General features: G+C 36.5%; 1 protein-coding gene across 1 annotated transcript in view; it reads left to right on the top strand.

Moving 5' to 3' along the window:
* The window catches only part of LOC145780611 (uncharacterized), an 88,796-nt gene that overhangs the window by 72,154 nt on the left and 3,795 nt on the right, over positions 1–12,847 (top strand). Inside the window, exons 64-69 of the mRNA XM_082592236.1 lie at positions 164–2,394; positions 2,861–2,955; positions 3,120–3,356; positions 6,776–7,187; positions 7,406–7,505; positions 12,232–12,499. Of these exons, the coding sequence (XP_082448362.1) occupies positions 164–2,394; positions 2,861–2,955; positions 3,120–3,356; positions 6,776–7,187; positions 7,406–7,505; positions 12,232–12,499 (3,343 nt within the window). The remainder of the gene's footprint in view (positions 1–163; positions 2,395–2,860; positions 2,956–3,119; positions 3,357–6,775; positions 7,188–7,405; positions 7,506–12,231; positions 12,500–12,847) is intronic.

Genomic DNA, 12,847 nt, shown 5'->3' on the forward strand with positions numbered 1-12,847 from the left:
ACTCCCTATGTTCAAGGCTAAATATCCCTAAAATCAACCAATTATTGCGTTATCAAACAAATACTACCTATTGGATATACAGTAATCTGCTTAAACTTAATTGTTGTATTTTTGTAAATTTAACTAACGTGTAAATTAATGTACTTTTGTTTTTTCTAACTAGAATCCAGACAAGTGCTACATTTTCATAATGACTGCTTCAACGATATATTGGATCACAATGAAATGCGCATACAAATTTCTGAGAGAAGACGAAATCGCTACTTAAGAAACATGCTTCCACCATACGATAAAAAAGGAAGATGGAAAAACGATAACAATCCACTTCGAGCTAAAGCTCGGGAAATGAAACGATTTTCTGCGGCAAAAAGAGCCTCTAATTCCTGGCTGGAGTTACTGTTTCTGGTCCTGACAATTATTGGTGTTGCAGCTTTGCTTACAACGGGAAGCATGGAAAGACAACGTTTGGCTGACCAAGCTCATTCTTGGTTTAATGATGGATTTGAACTGGATCAGGATTTGATCGTCTCAGTGAAATCTCGAGACCACAACAAAGCCTCGCCAGCTTTTCAGAAAGTCTCCGACTATATGACATGGAAAACTTGGTTTTCATCTAATTTCGTGCCACCTACTTCTGAAAACGAAGCCTTTTATTATTGGAACAAAAACCAAACAAACAGAAACAACATTATGCTTGGATTTGTAAAAATCTCCGTGCTAAACCGCCGACCTAAAAATCTTTGTAAATCTCTTCCTCACCACATGCAAATGTTACTCGATAGCCATTGCGTAAATCAGATATCTGGACAAGTTATAACTACTGATTCAGGAAACGAATTCCACGCTATTGAAATCTTTCACATTGATTTATTACAAAACAACAAAACTTTAATTCCGGACATTTCGCTTCATCGCAAAATAGAAGCTATCCAAGTAGAATTTGTTACTTATAACAAAGTTAGCAAAACATACTCTCTTGCTGTTGCGTTTTCACACTTTTTATTCCCATTCTCAGATACAAAATTATCGATTTATTCAGCCTCGTTAGACATCAATAACAAAAAAGCTCGAGATGTGTTGGTCCACTTTAACATTGCCTTGATTTTGTGGGTTGCTTATGTTGCCATAAAATCTATCATGTCAACAATAGAAAGAAGCTGTATGGCTGTTTCCATGAAAGAAAAGCTAGACAAAAAGTTTTTTAAAAAAACAAACCACTTTTCACGTTTAGTAGATCTTCTATTGTGGCTTACAATCGTGGCTTACTTAATTTTCAGCACTATAACCCGAGTTAACAACTTTAGAGCTGTTGACATTCTTGAGAAGTCAAGCCATTTGTACGAAGATCCTAGTGAGATCATTGGAACTGTAGTACAACATGATTTGATCATTCGATATATTCTTGGGAGTTGGACGGTACTCTTAGTCATGAAAGGTTTAACAGTAGCTGTTACCCACCACGGCTTGCGAAGCAGTCTCACTAATGGTATTGTAGCCACATGCATGTCAGGAAGAAACGCATTAATTCCCTATTTTCTTCCATTTATCATGTTTAATATCACTTTTTCTTTATTTGGATGCTTGTTTTTCAATAACGTTTTCTACACATATTCCTCTTTCATTCGTAGCATCCAAGACACTGTTTTGTCATCTGCTTGGCGTGGGTTCATTGGTGGATCACAGAGTAGATACTCCAAACTTCTGAAGAAATCTGAATCTTATGTTGCTTACGTATGTTTTCTTGTGATCTTTTTAATTACGAGAGTGCTGCTCAAAGCGTTTATTGTTGCAAGCCACCAATGGTACTACAAAAAGTCAAAGCTCTCACAGTGTTGCTCAGGCCATCTTGAGAGTCTTAAAATTGAGAGAAGCAGGAGAAGAAAGAAGTATAGTAGGTCTAAAACTTGCAAAAGAAAGAAGCTACCAAAAGACAAGCGAAGTTGTATCAAAAGAAACGGAAACTCCTCTTTAGAATGCGATTTACGATTGCATTCCAAGTACCATTACGTGACATTTCAAGATATTTGGGATGCAAGTTCTTTGCGGAAAGCGACAGATTTTGTTAAGCGTAAAATTGGCTTACGTTGGGATAAAGCTTTACAAAAAATCAAAAAAGCTTTGTTTAGCAAATGTTGCAAAACAACTGAAAATGATGAAGAGGATACTTGGTCGAGTAGACAGACCTTGCCCCAGTTAAGTAGCCGCTTGAAGAAGCTATCATTTTCTAGTTACGATAAATCTAAGCTTGCTGATGAAAGTGGCTGTTCAACTGGTGGATTTTCTGGTCCACATGAAACTCGTACATTAGAATACAAGCTTCCGAAACAGAACAAACTTTGTTACCCTACAGAAGACATGGATTGTGAGCTCTCTGGAGAAATCGCTTTGTCTGAGGTAAGTATTCAATGTTAAATTGTATAAATCGTGAAAAACTTATTGCTGTATACTGCACAGTGCACACTCATTTAAAATCACACAGCAATTAATCACTACACAGCTACTGTAATCATGTACAATTACTCTGGGCTAGGGAGATCCTTTTCAGTTTTTCAAGACCGATTTTGATGAGCATTTTCATATTGTAGCCTACATCACATTGTTTGAACAGTACGGCGGTCAGGAGAGACAAACTTTTCGGGCTAAATACGGTCGGTTGTCCGTAGTTTGGTGATCCCATGTTTATAGGTTATCAACTGTGCCACGATATACTGTCATGCAATTAAATGTCATCAACAGATTTTTGATAAAAATAAGTTTTTTTGTTTTCACTAAACCCCGACAAAACATCTAGTATATCGAAAAAGATTATGATTTTACATTTTTTACTGTTTTGTCTAACTCTCGTGTTGTTCCACTGTAGATCGAACTGCAAGTCGAAGAATTCGCCAATAAAACAACTGCTATTCTGGATGATTTTGTGGGCACTCTCACGTGGCTGAACAAAATAGCTCAGAAGTAAGTAGCCTACGCTTATTTCAATAAAATAATGATTGGCCAACTGATAACCCTGTATTTTGTAAACTTTTTGTTTCTCAGTTATCCTTACTATGAAGTTCAGATAGATTTCATCATCGGTTTATAGACTTATTAACAAGCTAATGAAAAAAACATTTTTTCAGAAAAGCACTCAAGCAAGTTACAGAAAGTCGATTAGAATCGCGAGTGAAACTAATCGCAGACACTTTGATAATACTGATTAAAATGAGCCAGAAGGACTTTTATGATGATGATGACGTGACTGTAATCACGTCATTTGCTTCGTCATATTGCTCATCACCTACATCATTATTGGATAAGCGAGAAGTGAAGAAAGTGAGAACACGGGAGCGTAAAGGTACAGAGTGTGGAAATGACAGGTGAGTGAAACTCTCTAGAAAGAGCGATAATTTAAGGGAAATATTTTATAAAATCAAAAGCAAACGAAACCAATCAACGATACAATGTTTTTCGAGATTGGAAAAGAAAAATACCGACAAAAACCTTTTCGGCTATATGCATAGCCGTTATCAAGCATCTGAAAATCTGATTTACAGAACCTCACAATGAGAAATGCTGGGGAATAGATTACGTAACAGAATGTACCATGAAGATCTGAACGGACATGTGATATGATAAACGCTGTGATATTTGTGTTAGCTTTTGGTTCAACAAAGCAATTAAGCTTTCCAAAATTGTATTTTGTTAGCTTATACGCTTTACAATATTAATCAATGTAAAGTCCAAAGCCTTATTTTCTCGCCCATTGCCCAGACAGCAAATCAATCGTCTGCAGACTTTGAGTCAACGTCATAAATGGTTGATTTGCTGGCTGGATGGTTTGCCACGAAAGTACAAAACTCTAAAAGCAAAACTTTTAAAATTTGGTAACTTATGTAGATTAGATTATAAAGAGCATGATAAGTAGCCTAAGTGTTAAAAGCATGATAACTATTTTTAGCAGGTTATATAAAAGCTCAGCCAAAAATTATAAAATATTTCTTTCTCCTTTCATTTTCAGTTTCCGAGTTTGAATTCTTTCTTGGTTTGGTTTAACGCATGGCGTACTTAACAGAGGCCAAACCAACGTGCGTGCTGGAGTCTAAACTGGAGGCGAACATTTTCATTGACATATTGCATTGCAAACACAGTATATTTAAACCTAAAACGATTATAATGAAAATTTTGCTTTCAAATTTCAAAATGTAAAATACATTTTCATCCATGGCATTTCATACGCTTGACTTAGTCTATTCTAATGAATAGTTGTTCCCGTGTGTGTTACAATAATAAAAACAATTACAGTAGATGTGTAAGGTTTTAACTTTGAAGTTATTATTTTGTATAGAGCTGATTCACAAAAATACAATGTACCTACATGGTCAAAACTACTACATGAAAGGACTGTGGCCAGTAGCGCAACCAGGATTTTAGTAAACTGGGGGGGGGGGCTAAACCAAGCCCCCCTGGTTGCGCAACTAATGTGGTGCTACTTTAGTTCAGATAATGAACGAAAAAATTATCTGTTACGACAACTTTAAATAATATCAGTGCAAGGACTTCTCAGGAATGAAAATGGACATTTAAAGAAGTTCTATAACAGTCCTTACAGACGTATCAACAACAAAGAAAAACAAACAAAAAACAAGTTTTTAATGCATAAGTTTTAAAATCTTTTGTTTTACTTCCTTTTCTGATACAGGTGAAAATAGACAACAATAATTTTTAAACATAATATTGGCCAATGTAGCTGCATACTTTTTGTTCACAGATAACTGGTATTGATCTGATATAGAGTGAAAAACACGACATAACGAGGTTCTGCAACAGTGGTTAACAACTTCATGAAACATGATATAACCATAAAGTACCCATTGGCAAACTGTGTCACCTGGTATATGCATATATATGGTATATTTCTCTTCAGGATTTCAAGGTAAACGAAAAGTTGTTTCTTTGTTTGCCTCATCATAATTTCCACGGCAATTAGTCACACAACATTTTCGACCCATCTTAATTAAATATCAAATAACCTCTTAACATACTTTAAAATATACATGAAAATGAAGATGTAATGAAAACTATGCCTGCACTAACTATAGGCTACACTTTGCAATGGCACAAGTTTGACAAAATTAAGGTCACAAATGATGCTTTGAGACCGCATGAACTGACCAAATTCAACTTATCAAACTTTAAGCAGCACAATTTAAATGCACAGTTTTTATAAGAACAATCTAAACATGTTTACGTTTTGCTTTTTTTTAAAAAACTTTGCTGGTCTCAAAATTGGAGACTAAATTTTTATTAATGCACACAAACTTAAAAGCGTTTGTTAGACTATTCCTTCTTATACCACATTAGACTATTCCTATTTATACTACATGCACAGTATAGAACAATCGGGTATTTTAGACTGCAACAAAATTTTAAAACCAGGTTCGAAAATGAGAGTGTCTCTTAATTCCTGGGTGCCTTCATGCCACATTTTTGCTGTACTGTTCTACAGTGTAGAAAAGTATTAGCCTGCACAAGTCTAGCCAGACTAAGCAATTATTTTTCTAAAGTAGAATTTCAAAATGCTGCATAAGATTTCTAGATTTGTCTGAGCCATGGCGACCTTGAAATACTGACCATGCAAGCAATTTTAGGCTCAAGAGCTGAAGGCTGACCCTGCAATCATGCGTTTAATATACTACACCTCTACTAAAAATAAAAACAGCTACACCAAGTTGGAAAAAAAAACAAAGCTAGCCTCAACAATTCCCATCATTCTCAAAGGTACCGTACAGTAAGTTACTTTTCACACAATTTCATAACACTTCTGGGTGTGCCCTCAAGTAGCCTAACATTATTTTACCAAAACCGACGCGGCTACCGGCATTCGCTAGCTAGCCTTCAGCCTCGGTACTCAATATTTGTTTGCATGGTCAGTATTTCAATAAATCAACATTTCATTTATCCAAATATCCTACCCTAAATAACATTTCAACAGCAAGCACCTTAAAAACTACCGCAAAACCTAATTCAATTATTGAACACAATATCAGTGTTGCCAGAAGTTTAAAACAATTAACTTTTTAAAGGAAATGCCATGAAAAGGAGTGCAATTTTCAAAACAAAGCTGAGTAAAATTAAAAATTTGTTCAATATATAAATTATAAAAACCGCAGATAAAACTGCTAAATGAAACGTTTAGTAAAGTTTCATCACATAGGAATTATATTAAAATTGAAAGAAAAAAAAAGTATTTTAAAAACTAAGACTTTTCTGCGTTTTTGAAAAGTAAAGATAGTTCTTGTAGATTTTTCCTGTTCAAAGAAGGGTATGTTAAAACAATTGTGCAAATTCGATAACAGAACAACGGGACAGTACCGATTAAAGCACACCGATATCTGTTGGGATTTTCACACCTGGCAACACTGCATCGTTTTAGTATGCTTGCGCAAATGGCGAATGAATATACAACTAAAAATTGATTTTCTAGCAAACTTTTTCATATAAGATAAATATTTAAGGTGAAAAACGTTCACTTCAACTTTTTATACATATCTTTTCAATATGGTATGTCAAAGTCATGAAAACATGTTCGCCTCCAGTTTAGACTCCAGCACGCACGATGACATGGCCTCTGTTGAGTACGTCATGGTTTAACGTGATTGACCTATTTGCTCTTTCTTCATGTTAGCAATGGTTTTCTACATAACTTCGACAGTTTTTTAAGATACTTTAGAAAGGGATAGTTCTCCTAGCTGTATCGACAAATCTAATTCCTAAAATGTTATATTTCTTGCCACAGTGTTACAGAGTCTAAAGAATTCTCGCATGCGTTTCTGGGTGCAGATGTTGACAGAATCATTCACGTTCGACCGTTCCATCTCGAGAACGATGATCGAAAAAACAGCACTCCTACACCAGATACAGTGTCAAAAATAAAACATGAAGGAAAGTCAAGAAGCACCGATGGAAAGATACATCCTTTGAACGACAGCGCAGCATCATCGTCTTTACCATCAGTTCGTTCTGAATGCTATGACAGCTCAAAGTCTTTGTCCAGTTTGACCACAGACAACATCGCTCGACATAACCGCCAACTACACAAGGAGGATTCGAAGCAACTGTCGACATCAGATACAACATCCACTGGAGAACAATGTTCTTCGATAGAGCCAGCATCCTCAAATACGACCACCAGCGAGTCAAGTTTAAGGGTCGGTGGCTTTTAACACTTTATTTAAAATATAGCGTAATCAACATTGGCTTAGATTCAAACAAATTTTTTTTTTTTTGGTGTTTTGGTAAAAAAATTAGTAGATAAAAATTGTAGCTTAGCCAAGTTGTGCGTAGCCTACTGTGAACTAAATCGAAAAGACAAAACATTAAGTTAAGTAAAACGTTCAAATCTCCCTTTCAATCAAATGTCTTCCAGAAACACAGTGGCAGTAGTCGACCAGGTGGTATCTTGAAGACCCTGTTGAACTTGAAACGCAATCGGAACTGCAAGAAGTCTGGATCACCAGCTTCTAAACGTACGTATGGCGTCAATGGCGATTCAAATTCTGCCTTTTGTGACAAAATTTGCATTTTTTTAACGCCAATACTTATTATGTCATAATTTTTACCGTTCTTATGGAGGTGTAGCCTATAGCCTACAACCGTCACCACCGTAATAACAAGGCCAATTGTCCGATTGTGATGTCATGCACTGTCAATACAGATTGCTGAAGTGCATAACCACAGCCACAGTCAGGGTTGCCAGATTGGCCTTTTTACGGCCAAATGTCAGAAATTTGGCCTTTTTGAAAAGTGTTTGGCTGGACAATTTTTGTTTGGCCGCTTGGCCTTTTTTTGGCCTTTTTTAGTTTCCCGATTGGCATTTGTTTGGCCTTTTTTTCTTTTGGTTTTCATAGTTCTTTTGGTTATCCCTAGCAACAGTGAAAAGTTTTGGTGTAGCGTTTTACATCATGCCCATTTCAAAGACCTTGCTAGCTATGCTTTAACATGTCTCTGCATCCCTGTCAGTAATGCAGTAGTAGAGAGGATTTTTTCATTATTTACGGCAGTGAAAATAAACACGAAACAAAATGCAGACTGAGCTTTTGGAAACGATTTTGCGAATACAAACGGACAGGCTGCTGAATGGAAAATGTTGCACAAACTTTGATGGCAGTGCCATAATAATAAGGCGTTTCACATCTGATATTGTTTATGGTGAAACTAGCAGTAACGAAATGGCAAAGGCGCTAGCTTTCCTATAATAAGGAGTGTTCATTGTGGAAAGATGTTGGACATAAATGCAATTGATTTCTCTGATTTTGCAGTGTTGGGTGTTTAATGTAGCCTACAAGTAATTATATTGGGTATAAATATTGTATATATATACTATTTTATATTGCATTAAGTGATATGCCAATATTAACTCCTTCTCACTAGTCACCTGGGTCTCACTGGTGGACGTTAATGGCTTTTTAGTTTACAGGATGACGCTAAGCCTAATGTTGTATGCGTATTTCAGTTGTATTGTAATTGTTTCCATACCTATCTGTTTGTATTTTATGGATTGCATTTTTTCAGGAATTTTACTAAGCGATTCTTCTTTAACAGATAACATGTAGAACAATAGAAACTGGGTAAATATTATCTAATTTGTTGTTGAAATTAAGTGCAAAAACACCACTGATTTCAACAAAGAGAACAAAACCTCAGGTTTGGCCTTTTTTTCTATAATTTGGCTTTTTTGGGGGATGCATTTGGCCTTTTTTGTTTTATCAATCTGGCAACCCTGGCCACAGTTAGGCTGAGCTGTTGTAACAAGATGTTCAGGTGATAGGCTACTCTATAAAACACAGAATGCGTTTGGCTAGCAAAGTTTAGCGATTCGTGTGCAGCAAGTTAAGTTAATCAAGCATAGTAGTCTTGGGACATTGATGGACTATTAAGCTATAATGGTACCTTGGTTTGGAATCTTTATCCTCGGACTGACCAAGCCTTTGATAAGTTATCACTGGTAGTTTTGAATAGCTACTTGTAGACTGTAGGCTAGACTCGTAGAGGCTTATTAGCAAAGTGAAGTTTTCCGATCGTTGAATTGTTGTTGCTGGAGAATTATTTCATCAAAATGTTTCATTAGATTAGCAAGGAAATAGGATTTGACCAAGTAGTGTGTAGCCCAGCAGCAGACTGCTGAATATAGGCTAAGCCATCTTTACATTACCGTTCATCTGCACTTTTTCAGCAGCATGTTACAGGCACAAAAGTACGGAAAAAACGTTTGTGTAGGCTACCTATCACGGGTCATAATAATAAAATCGTTAGGCCTAGTAAGGTGGTTGCAAGCAGTAGGAAATCACATTTTATAACTTTTTGTATTATACTGTTAAACTTACGTTCATATTGGAAAGTGAGTTGCTAAATAGTTAATCTGTTAATTTCTCCTTTACAGTTCATTGATACACCATAGGTGAAAGTTTATGCTTAAGATATGCCTAATTCATGTTGTGTGCCAAACTGTCAAGGAAACTATAAAAATGGACCAAAAGTTCGTATATTCGGACTCCCAAAAATGAAAAGCTACAAAAAAAAGTGGCTCAATACTATTCGAAGAGAAAAAAGTTTGTTGTTATCAACAGCAGTAAGGTAGGTTTCTCCAATTTCGCTATTTACTATTGTGGGCATGCATAATATATACATACATTTTAATTGTCTTAAAGAATACGTAGCCTACCTTTGAACACTCTGTACAATTTACATGCCTTTATTTTCATAGGTTTGTGAATTGCACTTCCTAGAAAATGAACGGGAAAAGGTGGCAAAACCTTGAAAGGTTTAAAAGTGGATTCCTTTAATGCTGTGCACCAAATTTGTGATGCCCTTGTTGTATTACAAAATACTGCTTCAACATCCAAATGAGACAGCACTAATAATGCCTTGATTTTAAACTTAATTTTATCACTACTGTTGCCGTTGAAGTGTGATTCTTTTAGGTTTTGTTTTGTCATATGCTCTTCATACTGCTCTTCTAAAGGTATCGGAATATTGTATGTCTGATTTAGGTGCAAATTATGTATTATTGGAAAAATTTCAAACGACACCTTAGAGCAGTGGTCTCCAACCTGTGGGTCGCGACCCCAAGTCGGGTCGCCACAACTCACCATATTCAATTTGTTACCGTTTCAATTCATTACCGAAAAAATGACCGATACTTTTTTGTTTTAGTTCGCAACCTTTGCCTGTGTTTTGGAGTACAGCTTGCTACCTCGTGTCACAAATAGTAAACCATTGTGGTGCAATAATCAAAAACGGAATAGTTGCGACAAGTAGGACAGAGCAAAAGCATTTGCGATGCTAGGTTAGACTAACTTTTTATTATTCAAGGTGACATGTACATGTGTCCTCATCAGGTATTCAATCTGCAATACACATAAATGAAAAATTGTAAGATAAATTTGACTTTGCACTACAACTGTAAGGACACTCTGGACTGAAAAGCACCTTTTCAGTCCAAAGTGTCCTTACAGTTACAGACAGTGCAAAGTCAAATTTATCTTATAATTTTGGAAAAAACAAAATGGAGTCGCATGTAAGTGTTGAAAATCATTTTCATTTAAATTGGGGTCGTTTCAATGGTTGGAGACCACTGCCTTAGAGGCCAGATTTGGGCAATACCGCCAGTTAATTGGCGCCCAATATGATGTGTCATTGCGTCAAGTGTATGAGTGTGAAAAAAGCTTCGATTGCTTTCTGTTAGGTAAGACTGAATTAGGACACAGTTCTCGCTAAATTGGGATGAGTTTAGTGACAAATTTGAAGGTAGGGATGCAGCTTCAGTTACTGTTTTTCAAGACGAATTTTCTTCATTACAAACTTACATGCCGGTTATAACGTATGTTGCTGGGTGCTGCTTTTACGCTGTTACTAAACGATTGGGTTGCTCTGAACGAAGCAGAGAGTACTTACTACTTAGTCCTCACTGTGATGCTAGTCAAATCGAAAATTCATTGATAAAAGGCATTATCAGAGGAAGTTTATTATACCCATGTTCCGATATTGTTTTGATGGCGTATGTTGTAATTAACAAATTATGTGAAACTGATCAGTTTCAAAAATCTTGTTCCCAAAAAAGTCATGCTATTGATTGTATTTTGACTGTTCTGGAAGACCACGATTTTATGTTTTTTTATGAGAAGAAGTGTGAAAAAGGGCATAAAAAATATAAATTAGTAAAAATGGTTTTGTGGCCTTGCACCAATATTCTTTTAAACAATTATTGTTTTAAAAGAAATAATAAACTTATCAGTGATAAATTGGCCAAAAGAAGAAAACTGCAAACTTTGAAGTAATTTATACTTTTTGTGACCAACTTGGGCTGTTTTGAAGTGCTTGCATATTTTTATTGCGCTATGAAATTTGTCTGAACTTGTACTACCTTTATTTCATCATGAAGGAATGATGACTGAGTTTTAACTTTACATTGATTCAACATTGTCAAACATTCAACCAATGTGAAACTGTTGGCTCATTGAACTTGTGTTGCTTTTGTACAGTATATTCGACTTTTATCGGCAAAATGAATAAATGTTGCTTTTGCTACTCTCACTGCATGCTTTGATTCTTATCTGGTCAAGTGGTCATGCTTGTTGTGTGCATGGTACTAAAAATAAAACAAATTACATAAAAGTTTGTGTTTTCAAATAACAGGACATTGCATAACTCAGGGCTGCTCAACTGGCGGACAGCGGTCCGAATCCGGACCTTCTGGGTATTGATGGTGGACCTTTAGCTTTTGAAAGAATAACCTCATTGCCACGTTTCAGGGCTTCTTTAAACAGATTTCTACTGGGAGGAAGCAATTTTTACTGTGATTATCCTAGTTGCTGGGAGGCTTCGAATCCCCAACGCTTTCTCAGAAATCCAAACCGAGTTACATTTTAGACTAATATAAGTGGTTTGGTAGTGGTTTTGGTACAGATAGTTTAACTTTCGTGGTTGCGTGTGAAATAACTTATTCCCGGACCGCTAAAAATATTCAACTTGTCAAACTGGACCTTTGTTAAGATTAGTTGAGTAACCCTGGCATAACTGGTCTCTAGTGGAGTTTAAAAAAAACAAGATCCCTGCTGGTTGCTGATAAACCGCAGTGTATCCACTAGCTGTGACGTAGACATTTACGTCACAATAGCGCAATTGGCCTTGTTATCTCGGAGGTGACGCTACAACTCGTACTGATCGAAACGACCAATCTATTCGTGTTTGCAGCTCGAGCACTTCGCCGTTCTCAAACCATATTCATTGACATCAAAGATTTGCCGGTCATTAAGCCAATGGCTACGTCACACAGCACGAACGCCTCGCGGAGAAAGTCTCCGTCAGACGCTTCAGTTTCTTCCAAAGCATTTGATGGAGTTGAGCGACAGAAATCTACGTTTTGCAACCGGGCTTATCTGAGTGACAGCTCGGACACCATCAACAGCCCTTCTGTTCCGCTCTATGATGTTGATGAAGAAGATGTCGGTTACAACCCCGGGTGAGGGATAAATAATATTGAACTATATGAATTATACATGCACACGAGCATCCAGGCCGTGAGCTACGGTTTCTACATCTGTTTCAATTGAATTATTTGTATTAAAAGTTACAACCACATTACTGCATTGTGATACAAATGCGTTTACCAACAATTAAGCGTAATAGCCTATCAGTAGCGCACTCAGAAAAAAATTTAGGGGGGGGCTAATTCAGAAATGTCGGCTGAGTGATTTGCGACAATAGTGACAGTGACAATAGGCCAATGCTCATCCCTTTGATTAATATTTAAAGGCACTTACAACCCACCGGTTGCCGATACATCAGGATTTGTTCTCTCAATCAACTT

The sequence above is a fragment of the Aplidium turbinatum genome, chromosome 12 (assembly GCF_918807975.1).
Source record: "Aplidium turbinatum chromosome 12, kaAplTurb1.1, whole genome shotgun sequence".
NCBI lineage: Eukaryota > Metazoa > Chordata > Ascidiacea > Aplousobranchia > Polyclinidae > Aplidium > Aplidium turbinatum.